Here is a 15,276-nt window from a genome sequence, read left to right on the forward strand (position 1 = left end):
CCCAAGACCCCGGGATCATGACCTGAGCTGAAGGCAGGTGCTTAACCGACTGAGCCACGAGCCACCCAGGTGCCCCCTAACTTAATCCTTCTTCAGTAAGTTAGAAAAGGCGTTGAAAGTTTGCGGTGACTTAAATCTTAAATCCTGTTACTGATACAAGTTCAGAACAGTTTGGATAGTAGCAGTCCCATGACATGGTCATGGTCATGTTTTAAAACATAAATTTTACGTATATGCTCCTTACCATCTCATTTAACTTTCTATGAAAGTTTGAAAAGCTCAGTAGCTCAACTTCCTTAAAATTACTTGCTATGTAGAGTTTAAATAAATGAAGGTTTTGGTAATTTGTGATATATGAAATTTGGAGACAAAACTGAGTGATGTTTCTTGAAAATCCATTATCTACCTCATCACATTTAGGCAAATAAAGTATATGGATTGCTCAGGGTTGCTTTTTATGAACATGTAAAAATGTTTCTATATTATAGAAGACCTATATAATATTTATTACTGGCAAAAAATTATAGACTGCCCTAGTACATGTTTACATTTTTTTTCAAATGTTTAAGTTCTAGTTAACATTACAGTGTAATATTGGTTTCAGGAGTAGAATTTAGAGATTCACCACTTACATACAATTCCCAGTGCCCATCCCAACATGTGCCTGCCTTAATCCCCACCACCCGTCTAGCATATCCCGCTCCTCGCCCCCAGCGATCTTTAGTTTGTTCTCTATAGTTAAGTCAATTATGGTTTGCCTCCCTTTTGTTTCCTTCCCAAATGTTCATTTGTTTTGTTTCTTAAATTCCACATGAGTGAAATCATATGGGATTTGTCTTTAATTTCACTAAGCATAATACTTTCTAGCTTCATTCACATTGTTACAAATGGCAAGATTTCATTCTCTTGATGGCTGAGTAATATTCCATTGTGTATCTATACCACATCTTCTTTATAAATTCATCTGTCAAAGGACATCTGGACTCTTTCCATAGTTCCATGGTTACTGTCAATGCTACATATTAAGTGTGCCAGTCCCTCATATTCTTTGACTTTTATATTGAATAAGGAATATTCTAATTTTAGTTCAGTACTTAAGCTATTGTGTTCATTTTTACATGCACAAATACCCTATTTTATTATATGATAAACTGTTTTTTAGTTTATTTGAGAAAGAGAGAGAGTGCATGCACAAGCAGGGGACGGGCAGAGGGAGAGGATTCCAAGCCGAGTCCGTGCTGAGTGTGGAGCCTGACAGGCGGTTTGATCTCAAAACCCTGAGATCATGACCCAAGCTGAAATAAAGAGCCAAATACTTAACTGACTGAGCCACCCAGGCACCCCATATGGTAAGCTTTTAAGTCTATTTCCATACAGTTTTGATTTTTTACAGTTGTAGAAATCTTTGAACAATTTCTACTTAATGACTTGAAATCCCTGGTTTAATGTATTTTAATTACTTTGAAGAGCTCTCAGATTTAACATTGTATACTGTAAATTATAGATGGTATACAGTATAATCTAAATTGATCACAGTATTTTCTTTGGAGACTAAATTGTCTCTATTTTGGCAATATTTGTAGCAGATTTATAATTTGAAACAAACATACTTTAGTAGTTTGATTATTTTACTAAAAGTACTTATGTTCTGGGGCACCTGAGTGGCTCAGTCGTTAAGCATCTGCCTTTAGCTCCCATCATGATCCCCGGGTCCTGGGATAGAGCCCCACATCAGGCTTCCTGCACAGTTGGGAGTCTGCTTCCCCCTCTCCTTCTGTGTTCTCTCTCTCTCAAATAAATAAATAAAATCTTAAATTTTAAATAAAAGTACCTATGTTATGAGACTGAATTAGCTGCTAAATTGACTTATCTGTTCATTTTTATAGGCTGTAGTTCATGAAGAAAGGATAATACAAAGACCTGATATTTTTACTTAGAAAATACAGATAACTGGGAAAATTTTTTTAAAGAGTAGAAATGGGCTACACAAGACGAATAGCAACAAATACAGTTTTTTAAAAGATTAGCCATTTGGGGGGCACCTGGTGGAGCATGTGACTCTTGATCTCAGGGTTGAATTCATATCCCATGTTGGGTGTAGAGATTACCTAAAAATAAAGTGTTGGGGTGCCTGGCTGGCTCAGTCAGTAGAATTTGCAATTCTTGATCTTGGGGTCATGAGTTCAAGCCCCATGTTGGGTGTAGAGCCTACTAAAACAATTTTTCTTTTAATAAAAAAAAATCTTGAAAAATAAATAAATAAAAATAAAAGATAAGCAGTGTTATTTCTTCCCTGAAATCCTGTTTTTAAAAAACAACACTGTCTTATAAAGTGATATGAACTTAGCTTTTTACCAGATCTCTGTCTATATGGTTGAAAATTTCGTTTCATATCTATTCAGGTGAGTCCTACCCGCTGCCTTTCTCAATTTATGCTTGCTTTTCATCTCTCCTTCAAATAACATAAGATCTTGAATAACATTATAACTAATGTTCAGTAACAAAGATAGCAGATAACTGAATATCTGATTTTTAATCATTGTATATTTGTATATTTCTCCACATAATTACATAAAGATTTAACACATGTAAAACATGCATTATTTTTTAGTAGTTTAAAGTTTGTGATTGCCTAATTTTCTTGTTTAAGTGTTATTTTCTCAAAAGTGCAATTTGAACTATTGCCTGAATAAGTACCCTGTACTTTTTCCTTTCCTTCCTCTTCCTTTACTTTTATTTATTTTTTTTAATTGAGGTATAGTTGACACATTGTGTTACACGAGTTTCAGGCATATGGTATCATGACTGGATAATACGTTCTGTGCTCACCATGAGTGTGGCTGACACCTGTCACCGGCATGCGATGCCATTACAGCACCACTGACCCTGCTCCCCATGTTGTCTTTCATCCCATGATTTACTCCTAACCAGGAGCCTCTGTCTTCCACCCCTTCCCCCATCTTGTCCATCCCCCTACCACCCTACCCTCTAGCAACTATCAGCTCTTTGTGTTTATGAATCTGTTTCTTTTTTTTGGGGGGGGGGTTGGTCTTAGTTTTGAGCTATTCTTAAGTACACAGTCTTCGTTTGGTACAGACTTTTCCATGTTTCAGAAAATATGCGTCAGCTACGGAAATGGAAACATTTATAATAGGCATAATACAACTTTTGGATTTTATGTTTATTTAGCTACAGCTCCTTCTATCCACATCTGGGATGCAGTGAACAAGCAGACTTTATCTATACTGAGATGCTACCATTCAAAGGGCGTGTGTTCAGTCAGCTTCAGTGCTACTGGCAAACTCTTGCTGTCTGTGGGGCTAGACCCAGAACATACTATTACCATTTGGAGATGGCAGGAAGGTAGGGTTCTTTTTTCCTTCATAATTTTTAAAAATAAGAATACTAGGGTATCAAAAAAAAAAGAATACTAGGGTAATGTGCATTCTCTAATATTTGCCTAAACTTGGTGATTGAAATCATTTTTCATTTCAGCCCTACACAATATACAGTACACAGTTGATGTTACTGTTGGTATGTTCCACTTTAAAAACTCAGTGAAAGAAGCTCACAAAACATAAATTAATGAAAGTTATTAATACTACACATGATTTACTACTCTCTCTTTTCAGTAAGAAACCATATGTAAGTCTCTTTGCTAATTATTGTTTGATTTGTTATGGAGGGTAATAAGATCAGAAATGAAGTATATTGTAAGTGACAATAAAGATCAATAAGGTAATATTACTTGCACTTTAGACAAAACTCTTCAGTTATATATATATAGCTGCTATAAAAAGTGAAGTTCACAGAGCCACACAGAAGAAGGTAAGCTGTGATTCCCAAAATCAAGAATGGCCCTTCTGTGATAATAAAGCTCCCATTGACACACAAAGCCCTTGAGAAAATATGTGAAAGGACCCTCTTCCCAGGCAGTTGTCCTGTGACTGCTGGTAGCCGTGCAAGGGATATGCCCCCTTAGAAGTATTTGGTTTTTGAACTATATGAATAACTGCTTAATCTTGTAACAATTAGCTTCCTATACTAACCTTGATAATTCTGTTGTCTCTTTTTTGTCAGGTGCCAAAATTGCCAGCAGAGCTGGTCACAACCAGCGTATTTTTGTGGCAGAATTCCGACCAGATTCAGATTCCCAGTTTGTCTCTGTGGGAGTCAAACACGTGAAGTTCTGGACACTGGCCGGAAGGGCTCTTCTTAGCAAAAAAGGGCTCCTGAGCGCAGTGGAGGATGCCCGGATGCAGACCATGCTCGCTGTGGCATTTGGTGCAGTATGTCTCTTGAAATGCCTGTGCTAGTGTATCTCAGAATTACGGAAATTGGACTACTTTGGGTTTACTTACTTTAGATAGATAAGCCACCATAACCTCGTTCAGTGGCATTGGGACCCACTAATTGTTGCGTACGTCCTGGTCATGCATGCTTTCACCTTCCTGTACTGATAGAAGTAATCTGATACTTTCAGAAATCTGGGAGTGGGAGAAAACATTAATGAGGGAGAATTATAATGAAATATTTGAGTCTTTAGGCTATTGGCATTCTTAAAAGCCTTCCTTAATCTTGTAACTGTCACCCTAAATCTCCTAAAATTTCTGCCCTCCTGGTAGTTCCTCATAATCCTAGAGATTTGTCAGAATATGGAAAGATGAATCAAGAAATGTAATTTTCTACTGTGTAAGGTGGTACTTGGGTTTAGGATTTCCTTTTTTTCTATCATCTTAATTCACTGCTTAGCACATAGTTGGAAGTGCTCTGGGCCGGTGCCGCTCACCGCTCACCGAGGAGGAAAGAGAACACAGTTCCTGGCCTTCACAAGGAGTGTTCTAGAGAGAGCTGTCCCTCCCCTCCTCCATCCCATCTGGGCTGGTGGTTCACAATCCACATCTCTTTCCTCTAATACCCTGCGCCCTGGCCAGGTTTTTTAAATCCTTTGGTGCATCAGAAACCTAAGTGGATTTCCTTACTAACGTGTTTATCTGGGTACGTAATACATGAAGAAAATTATACTTTTAGAACCTTTAAGCACACGTTTTTGAGGGGGAAAAAAATTGAAAACTTGGTCATACCATGTCAAACTTCTATTAGACATTTTGGGCGTTCATTATATAAGATCAGTAATTCCTTTCCAGAAGAAAAACTCGCATATTCAAATGCTTCTGACATTTAATTTGTCTGTGTAGATTAACTTTCTTCATGTATAAAATTCCTTATGTAGCCAGTTGCCCATTCCCAAAAGAAAATAAACTTGAAGAGTAAAATATTAGTCATAATTGACTCATGTTTGAAGCAGCAGTGCAGTCAGAGTGTTTACTGAGATGGGTTGATGTCCAGTTTAGGTCTTTTTGGGCATCTTGTTTGGCTCGGGGCCGTAAAAGAGCAAGGGAAGTAAAATACTGGTATTTACACCTGAAGCACTTACTTTCTAATTGCAGATAAGGCATGGATTATGATGCTTCCAGATGACAACTGTCATTATTGTCATCCAAATATGAAGTACAAAGAAAATATGTAAATGCTGAGGAATTTGAAGTCACATTAAATTGTTGTAGGGAGATCCCTGGGTGGCGCAGCGGTTTAGCGCCTGCCTTTGGCCCAGGGCGCGATCCTGGAGACCCAGGATCGAATCCCACTTCGGGCTCCCGGTGCATGGAGCCTGCTTCTCCCTCTGCCTATGTCTCTGCCTCTCTCTCTCATTCTGTGTGACTATCATAAATAAATAAATAAATAAAACATTAAAAAAAATTGTTATAGGGAGGGGCCCTGGCTAGTTCTGTCGGTGGAGCCTGGGACTCATGATCACGGGGTCCAGAGTTCCAGCCACACATCTTGGGTAGAGACTAACTTTAAAAAAATTGTTGTAGGGAAATTAAACATACCAACTATATAATATTTTCAAAAAGATTAAAGAAAATCTTTGTTTTGTTGTAATTCAAAATTTTCCTACCGCTTCTCTCCATGCTGTTTCTGGTGAAAGATCTTGTGCCAGTTGCTCTAAAAGTGAAACTGAAATGGATGAAAATAGCAAATATGCAGAATTTAATTTCTCCAGTCTCCACATAAATGAACTAGATCAGAATTGCAATTCTCAGAATGATCTGAAGCTCTATTACTTTTGATACTTATCCAATTTATCTTATTTTGTATCTCACTGACTTTGCTATTTTGATTTTAAGAAGTCATGGCAAATGTTAATTTTATATATGTAACTTCATGAATTAGTCAAATCTAAAAATTCCCACAACTTTGCTCTATTTATGGTTTTACTTTCTGTGACAAAATACTTTATCAGATCTCATGGAAAGTTATTTTCACTTCCTACCCTTCTTTGCACTCCCCATTACTAATGACTGCACATTATTCCTTGGGCAGCTGGAGGGAAGCAGCCCACAGGGACCATATAAACCAGAATGATAATATTTTAGACCTAAGGGACAGCGAGCTGAACTCCCTCAAGCTTTATCAGCGTGAAAAAGCTGATTCTTCTAGAAGTGCCAAGGCTTGTGCGAGGAGGCTAGGCCAGTGAATTTGCAGCAGAGGAGGACAGCAGGCCCTGACGAAGCCAGGCCTCAAGTTGGGGTTTTCTGGCTCTGGCCCACTGTGGCCCCAGCCTCGCCCCGCCGTGCCGTCTGGGAGGTAGGCCCTGCTACAGTAGAGAATTGAGTCTGTTTCATCTCTATTTGAACTTTTGATGAGTCTGTCTCCCCCTTCCCCACTCCTTTTCAGAATAACTTGACGTTTACAGGTACCATCAGTGGAGATGTCTGTGTGTGGAAAGATCACATACTGTGTAGGATCGTGGCCAGAGCTCACAACGGGCCCGTGTTTGCCATGTACACCACCCTGCGGGACGGACTCATCGTGACCGGCGGCAAGGAAAGGCCGTGAGTCCTCCTCCTGTGCATGGCCTCACCGTGCGTTTGTGCGTCGGGGGTTGCCTGGGGTTTGCAGTTCGTTATTCCAGTGTTTTCTAGGCCAGGCACATTGTCCTCTCTGAACTTCTTCTTCCTCCTGTGCTTCACCTTTATTGCCTCCTACATGCTGCCGTATTGATTATTAATTTGTGGTCCAAAGTCACTTGAAATTTTTTTTCATGTTGTGGAGAAGCCTAGACCCCAACAATCAGGCTGAGAATTTCTCCGAGGTAGTTATGGTGCAGGCAGAGAGCTGATCTTCTTAATGTCTGTATCCTGTACAAGTATTTGCTGGATAAGAGGGGACCCATGGAAGAATTTTGCCCTCAAACACAGGATGCACCTTGGCTGCCCTCTGTCTTGTCTTTTGTCCAAACGGACACTGATGGGCAGGGTGCCTACTGCTTGCCGCCTCAGAAGAGGACAAGGGGGTGCTACAAACTAAATGCCTTGTTTGCTTTTCCTTGAGGCAAACTTGTTACATAAAATCGTGTAATACAAGGCTTCAAAATTTAAGTCTGAGGAAAGGCCTTATTCTGAGTTTCGCTTTGAAAACCTCTGAGGAGCTAAATACTTAGAATAGATTTTTCTGCCAACATAGTCCTTTCCAGTAAATGCGGTGTTTCCATGTCCAAGAAGTAAGAACGTTTCCAGTCAGGATTGAGTGGAGACACATATATGAAACACAAATGTAGCAGCTCTTGTCTCCCACGTGAAGGAAGACTCTTGCGGTGCACAGGCATGTTTTTGTCCTGAGACAAAACAGTTCATCTTACAGAAAATAAAGTTGTACCCTTTTCAGTTCTTCCAAGTGAAAAACCATAAGTGGGTTGTATCCTGTCTTTCCCATATGGCTCTGGCGCTGGGGTCCCCGCAGCCCTGCAGCCTGCACCTCTCTACGCACTTTCAGTGCGGGTTTCAGTCGTGGCTGTAGCATCTCTGATCGCATATCTAGGCTCACGTTCTCATTATCATGTTAACGCTATACATCATTTTACACATTGCCTTAATCATATGGGAGGTGGGAGCTAAATAAGATTATGCTCATGTCAGAAAAATGAAGTAAAAGTAAAGTAAAATCTGCTTAAACATGATGACCGGAATACAGTGTATCTTAAAATTGCTATAAAAAGTGAATATCATGGCCTTTTTTTTCACTATTCTGCTTATAATTTAGTATTTCAAAAATTATTTGGAATAGCTAATAACAAATGCTCCTTTTGATTTGGGTTGTTATTAGGTCGAAAGAAGGAGGAGCAGTCAAACTGTGGGATCAGGAGCTGAGGCGATGCCGTGCTTTCAGGCTCGAGACAGGACAAGTCACTGATTGTGTTCGTTCTGTGTGCAGAGGCAAAGTAAGATGTTCCTTGAGCCATTATGGTGCGGCAGGAAGTAGAGGACAGTTATTCTTGGGGTTGTCTCACCCTTTGGAACTTGATGAAATCTAAGGATGAGTCTGCTTGCCGGCTGGCCTCTGCCTCCGCTGCTTGCCGTGTGGTCCACACCGGCACCAGGCAGACGGCAGGAAGCTGCACTTCTGCCTAAAGTCGATTTACCTCCGTAGTTCTTGAATCTGCCAATTCAACTGTGGAGGGCAGAAGTAAATTTTCTTGCCAGTTGACTCATTTTGATTAGAGCAGCTTTTTGTTTTTTGTTTTTTGCTTTTTTTTTTAAGCACTCTACCCCCAACGTGGGGCTTAAACTCATGACCCCCGACATCGAGTCGCTTGCTCTGCCAACTGAGCCAGCCAGGCACCCCCCTCTGGTTGGTTTTGTTTTTTTTTAAACATCCGTTCCTTTAAAAAAATTTGGCTCATGCATGTACTTGCAATGAGCGTATTTATAAATCATATACATGTATTACCCTCAGTCCATATATTTATTAGTCAAGCTTACCTTTATTTATACTTACTTTTTAACTAAAATCCAGTACTTTCTTCCTGTATCCCAGTGCACTTACACCTCCTTGGAGATCTTCAGATAAAATAGAATCAAAGTCAAAACTTTGGCTAGAAAAGTCAGGTGTATTATCTTAGAGCCTGGACTCTGACATACAGTCCAGCCCAGTGCTCCTGCAGGTTGCCTCTAGTCAAAGAAAACCACATGAGCTAATGACTGGCTTGCTACTAGATTATGCAAAGCAGAAAGTTCTCTGAAAGGAGGTCAGTAGGGTCCTTCCTGTTATTGAAAGCGATTTTGTATCACAGTAGATGTATTGGGTCGCATTTGTGTTTCAGGGCAAGATCCTAGTTGGGACAAGGAATGCTGAGATAATTGAAGTTGGAGAGAAAAATGCAGCATGTAATATCTTAGTTAATGGCCATGTGGATGGACCCATATGGGGACTGGTGACACATCCTTCCAGAGATTTTTTCCTTTCTGCTGCAGAAGATGGGACAGTGAGACTCTGGGATATTGCTGATAAAGTAGGTACAGAGTTTTCTTTCTTAAAGTTATAATTTAAGGACCATGGAAGTCCTAAATTGCTAACACGTGAAGAACTATTTGAGAATTATGTTGAGAATTTTGAAGAGAAACCGGTTTACTTTAAGCACTCTATTTAATGTAGTTCTCTGTAACTCTTGGTTCTTATGCAGAAGATGTTAAACAAAGTGAATTTGGGACATGCTGCTCGTACCGTGTGCTACAGCCCTGAAGGGGATATGGTGGCTATTGGAATGAAAAATGGAGAATTTATTATTTTACTGGTGAGCTCTCTAAAAATATGGGGAAAGAAGAGAGATAGACGATGTGCAATCCATGATATCAGGTTAGTCAACAAATGGAATAGAATTTTTAGTATACATGTTCTTAAATGACCCAGGTTACATTTTAAAACAGGTCCTTAATGCCTATCGCATTTAAAGACATCAGAAATTGGACCCTGAAATGTGGCTCTTTTATACTTATTTACTGCTTGCTAAAATGATCAACCCAGTGACACCAACCACAGTGCCACATGAACTCAGGGAATATCTGGAGTACCACAGAACATGTCCTTCCAAGAATATGTCCACTGTACTGAGGAGAGCCATTCATCCTCAGTTGTCAGCCTGGAAACTAAAGTTATAACCCCAGCTCTCAATGGAATATATAATCACTCATTTTGTCAGTACACGTCAGGGCACCACCCTGGTGGCTCAGTAGGGTCAAGCGTCTGACTTTGGCTCAGGTCGTGATCCTGGGGTCCTGGGATGCAGCCCCTCGTTGGGCTCCCTCAGCAGGGAGCCTGTTTCTCTCTCTCCCTGCCCATCCCAACTCCTTCTCAAATAAATACAATCTTTTAAAAAAATTTAATACTCATCAAACATCTGTACCCAAGTCTGAATCAAACTAAACTTTACTTGAACCTAGGGGCACCTGGGTGGCTCAGTCGGCTAAGTGTCCAACCCTTGGTTTCAGGTCAGGTTGTATGTCAGGGCCTGGGGTCCAGCCCTGCACTGGGTTCCACGCTCAGCAGGGAGTCTGCTGGAGATTCTGTCTCCCTCTGCTCCTCTCCTGCTCACTTGCTTGCTCTCTCTCGAAAATAAAATTTAAGAAGAAAAAAAAAAGCGGGGATCGGGGGGGATGCCTGGGTGGCTCAGCGGTTGAGCGTCTGCTTTCAGCTCAGGTCATGATTCCCAGGTCCTGGGATCGAGTCCCGCATTGGGCTCCCCATAGGGAGCCTGCTTCTTCCTGTGTCTCTGCCTCAGTGTGTCTCTCATGAATACATAAGTAAAATCTTAAAAAAAAAAAAAAAAAACAACCTAAAAATAAGCCCTTTCTTGAGCCTTTCTGGTCCAGTGCCTAAGTTCATTGAGACAGCGGCTGCCATTTACTGAGTACTTCTGTGTGGTCAAGATCAGTTAGTGAATCCCATTCTGTCAAAAGCTTGCACTCTTTTCATTAGTAAAACTCTTACACATATGAAACCTTCCTCAAAATTTTAATATATAAACCTCTTACAGGCCCCCAGTTTCCCTAAAGAAGCTCAACTGAATTGTCCCCTATTTCCCATGACCACAAGACATGTATAGGTCTTACAATAACCTCTAAGCTTCAGGTAGTGTCCCTTCCCCTGCTAACCTAAGTTGAATGAAGTTGGTCTGTTTTTGCTGTGAAGATACCAGGTGTCCAGATACCAGTTTACCTACCTCGGTAAATTCAGTGTTCTATAACTTAAGAGTTACGTATTTATTAGTAGCTTATAAGCTACTTTGAGCTTAACAAGCTCAAAACTTATTTTTAAAGAAATCAGATGTAAATTCAGAAGCTACCTAAAATTGAAGGAAAATGTAAGATTTTTGTTTTACGTAACACATACTATATTCTCTCCGTATACACAATCAGCGGTGTGTGTCAGATGAATCTATGTGAGGCCAGAGCACACCCATTTTGAAAGGTAGAAGCAAGCAAGCAAGTCACTGGTCTGAAACGTTATACAATTCCATGTGATCTGATGCGTCTGTCACGTTTTTATTACCTCTCCAGATTTAGTCCAGATTCCCGGTTTCTGGCCGTTGGCTCTAGTGAGAACTCGGTGGACTTTTACGACCTAACATTGGGCCCCACCCTTAACAGAATCAGCTACTGCAGAGACATTCCCAGTTTTGTCATTCAGATGGACTTCTCTGCAGATAGCAGACATCTCCAGGTACCGACACTATAAACCCAGTCCACACTAGGTTCCTAGACTGTCAGTGGATGCGTTTAAAACTCCTAACTTAAACGAACTAGGGGTGGTAGAAAGGGAGGTGGGTGGGGTGACTGGGTGACGGGCACTGAGAGGGGGGCACTTGATGGGATGAGCACTGGGTGTTATTCTATATGTTGGCAAATTGAACACCAATAAAAAATAAATTTATATATATAAAAAAAAAACACCTAACTTTGGGGCCTACACAGGTGGTTGGTGGTAGAGCACGCCTTCAGCTCAGGGCGTGACCCTGGGGTCCTGGGATCAAGTTCCCCATTGGCCTCCCTGCAGGGAGCCTGCTTCTCCCTCTGCCTGTGTGTCTCTGCCTCTGTCTCTCCCGTGAATAAATAAAATCTTTAAAAAATAAAACCTCTAAGTTTTAGGGATGCCTGGCTGGCTCAGTCGGCAGAGCATGCAACTCTTGATCTCCTATTTGTGAGTTTGATGAGCCCCACGTTGGGTGTGGAGAGAGGACTTAAAACCTTTCAAACCAACCAACCAGCCCAGGGGCGTCTGGCTGAGGTGGCCTATTATTGTGATTCTTGATCTTGGGGTCTTGAAGTCCAAGCCCCACGTTGGGCAAGAACTTCCTGAAAACACTGGAGTTCCAGAGCTTTCCAAGTTCTTGCTTTTTATGCTTCACTGTTTCTGCATTAACGGCCTATCCCCATCAGTACTCTTCTCCATTTTTTAACAGACATTTGTAGTCTGTTAGTCGTTTTGCTAGCATCCCATGGCCTTCTGATGTCTGTCACGTAATGGAATTCTCGTCCCATTTTAATACCACAAAAGGTCTCCACTGGTTGCTATAAACGGCAGGTCTATGAAGTGCCTTCAGGAAAACCCGTCATGGACCACGCCACCATGGACAGGATCACTTGGGCTACGTGGACTAGGTAAGGACCAAAGGTCAGTCAGGAAGACTGGAAAATCCTACTTCTGAATAGAGCCATCCTGCTGGGGAGTAGTAATTGAGTTTTAAGTTTATTACCTATCTTGAGTTCTTCCTAAGAGAACGATGGGCTCAACTGGGATTCCTTTTCACTGAACACACTCGCATGCTTTTATCAAGGTTAAAAGCCTTTAAAGATGCCCTGATATTTTCCTTAACACATGAGGCTTAATCATAGGCAATAAAACCATGTACTGGGTACTATGAAGCAATTGCATTATCTAAATGCTATCTTGAAGCTATTAGAAATGGGACCTTTTAAGTTTGCTGTATTACAGTAACCATGAGAAGCCAATTTTTTGATTTTTTAAAACTTAAATTCCTAAAGCATAAGCATCTTTTAATTTTAAATCACATATTAAGTAGAGATGTAGAGATGAATTACCAAAAAGCTTTTTTGGTAATTCATCTGTTTGCTATGATGGACTTTCTTTTATTCCTTCCCTCTAGTATTCTAGGGGATGAAGTCATGGGAATCTGGTCCAGACACGCTGAGAAAGCCAATGTCAACTGTGCCTGCGTATCTCATTCAGGAATCAGCCTTGTGACAGGAGATGACTTTGGCATGGTTAAGTTATTTGACTTCCCGTGTCCTGAAAAATTTGTAAGTCTGCTTTAATTTTTTTATGTAGTTTTACTAGCAACTTAGATTAGTACCTCTTTCCCCATAATTTAATAGTTAAATATGTTACTGTCTCCTGATTTCGGAGACATTTTTTAATACATGTTCCTAAAATGTTTTTTGAAACTTACTAATCCCTTACTCTGAAATAAAAGCTTTTAGAGATTATCTCCCCATGCCTGCAGGTAACTCCATCTTTGCAAACTATCCTAATAAAGCTGTGATTAGCCCTTTTGTTTTTCATTGCTTTTCAGGCAAAGCACAAAAGGTTCTTAGGTCATTCACCTCATGTGACAAATATTCGATTTACCAGCGGTGATCGACATGTCATCAGTGCTGGAGGGGATGACTGCAGGTTGGTAGCTTTCTCAGCCCAAAAAAGAGCAGACCATCTCTCATGAGGTAGTAAGAGATTTCGCATCAGTATATCGTAGACTCTGAGTCAGCAACATGTAAGGTAGACAACAGGGTGGCTGCCTGGGGGTGGAGGTGCAAACTATGGAAGTACAAAATAAAAGGAGTTAATGAAAAATTTTATATAGGTATGATTTGAAAGCTCATTAAATTTCTGAAAATCTAGAAATATAATGAACTCACTGCTTTTTTTTTTGGATTGCAGTTTATTTGTCTGGAAATGTGTACATATGCCTCACTGAAAGCTATGGATGCTGAGTAGACTCCATGTAACGAACAGCCTTGAGAGACCAGAATTACAGAAGAGGAACAACAAAAAAACAACAGAACCAAACCTTGCGTGGGCAAGTGGTGCTAATTTAGGGTTGTAACAGATGCCCAGAGTCATCACAATAGAAGACAGATAAGTTCAGACTGTTTGCTGTATGCACTGGCTAACTGTCCATAATCCATTCACTGCCAGATAGTTACTTCCAGAAGGGGCTGAGTCCGTACTCCGTGAAAGCCAGCCCCCCATTCTGGGAGAGTGTGCAAACTTGGCAGGGCTGCTAGGGACGTTCAAGAGACAGCATTTCTCAAAAACCACCTTAAAAACTCGACTTGCATCATTTTCATCCTCTCTTTACCAAAACGTTTTCTTTTTTAGAATTTATATTTTATTTCCAAGGTTCATTATTTAATGACTTATTTTATCCTTGTGTTTACATGAGGAGATGAAACACACCCTAGAGGATCACAGTTTTTAAAAGGCAAACATTGTTTTTCCCCAAGGAGATACACACAAGCTTTACTGAGAATAGAATGCTAAAGCACCCAGAAACCTCTTTTTATAAAGGACATTTTCCTCCTGGCAGTTTTACATTCAGGAATAAATCCAAAGTTAGTAGTATATGATCACTACATTTTCATTTTTGAGCTGTCAATCCTTTTCTGTTCAGAAGTCCTAGCCTCTAAGCTGAAAAACTGAAACACAATTATAGCTTCATTAATGAAAAAGTAGTACAATGAAGTCATTTCCAGTGGTGTACAAATTAAAGTTTTAGGCGATAGTAGTTAACTGGGAGAGCATACTGAATATTTGAAGATGTGATATAACAAACACTGAAGTGTTCAAGGTCACATTTACCAAGTTAAACAACTTAGTAGCCCTTGAAATAAAATTTTTATAGCTTTTTTTTTTCTACTGGAAAAATTATGCCACCCCATAGGCTGACTTCCAAAAAGAATGAATACAGGTCCACTTGTAAACTTGTCCATTAAAATTCCTTGTTGGTGGATTAGGGCTTCACTTAGACCTTTATCCCTATTCACTTTAACGCTGCCAAAGATCAGTACTTGCCGTTCAGGAATTTGCTGTTTAGCCTGTCTGTAGTTTCCTGAAGATTGGAGATTATGTAGATTGCTATTTAAAAATATATTTTTCTAAGTGTGAAAAAGTTGAAGATGCTCTATTGGTCCTAAGAATTTTTATTTTAATGTGTTATCTTTGTAGCATAATAGACCCCTTCAGGTTTCTGGAAGTTTGGTTTGACCAGACATGAAGATTCCTGATCTATTTTGTATGCCCAACACCTTGTAAATACTAACAACAGAAAACGGCTGAATGGCATCAGAGAGCCTGACGGGTGACTGAGTACCGAGCAGTAGCTGTGTCTAAAGGACTGATTAAGGCATGAAGAAGCTT

The 15,276-nt window shown here is 40.2% G+C and overlaps 1 protein-coding gene across 2 annotated transcripts in view; it reads left to right on the top strand.

Moving 5' to 3' along the window:
* EML5 (EMAP like 5) overlaps nucleotides 1-14,062 on the top strand; it is a 184,044-nt gene extending 169,982 nt beyond the window's left edge. For both annotated transcript variants that reach the window (XM_055303744.1, XM_055303745.1), the window contains 11 exons: nucleotides 3,190-3,363; nucleotides 4,081-4,289; nucleotides 6,742-6,899; nucleotides 8,170-8,284; nucleotides 9,167-9,355; nucleotides 9,527-9,699; nucleotides 11,400-11,562; nucleotides 12,397-12,500; nucleotides 13,007-13,160; nucleotides 13,433-13,533; nucleotides 13,798-14,062. In XM_055303744.1, the coding sequence (XP_055159719.1) occupies nucleotides 3,190-3,363; nucleotides 4,081-4,289; nucleotides 6,742-6,899; nucleotides 8,170-8,284; nucleotides 9,167-9,355; nucleotides 9,527-9,699; nucleotides 11,400-11,562; nucleotides 12,397-12,500; nucleotides 13,007-13,160; nucleotides 13,433-13,533; nucleotides 13,798-13,834 (1,577 nt within the window). In that variant the 3' untranslated portion in view covers nucleotides 13,835-14,062. The remainder of the gene's footprint in view (nucleotides 1-3,189; nucleotides 3,364-4,080; nucleotides 4,290-6,741; nucleotides 6,900-8,169; nucleotides 8,285-9,166; nucleotides 9,356-9,526; nucleotides 9,700-11,399; nucleotides 11,563-12,396; nucleotides 12,501-13,006; nucleotides 13,161-13,432; nucleotides 13,534-13,797) is intronic.
* Nucleotides 14,063-15,276: the final 1,214 nt, after the last annotated feature.

Source organism: Nyctereutes procyonoides, unplaced genomic scaffold, assembly GCF_905146905.1.
Source record: "Nyctereutes procyonoides isolate TBG_1078 unplaced genomic scaffold, NYPRO_anot_genome, whole genome shotgun sequence".
NCBI classification, from domain to species: Eukaryota; Metazoa; Chordata; class Mammalia; order Carnivora; family Canidae; genus Nyctereutes; species Nyctereutes procyonoides.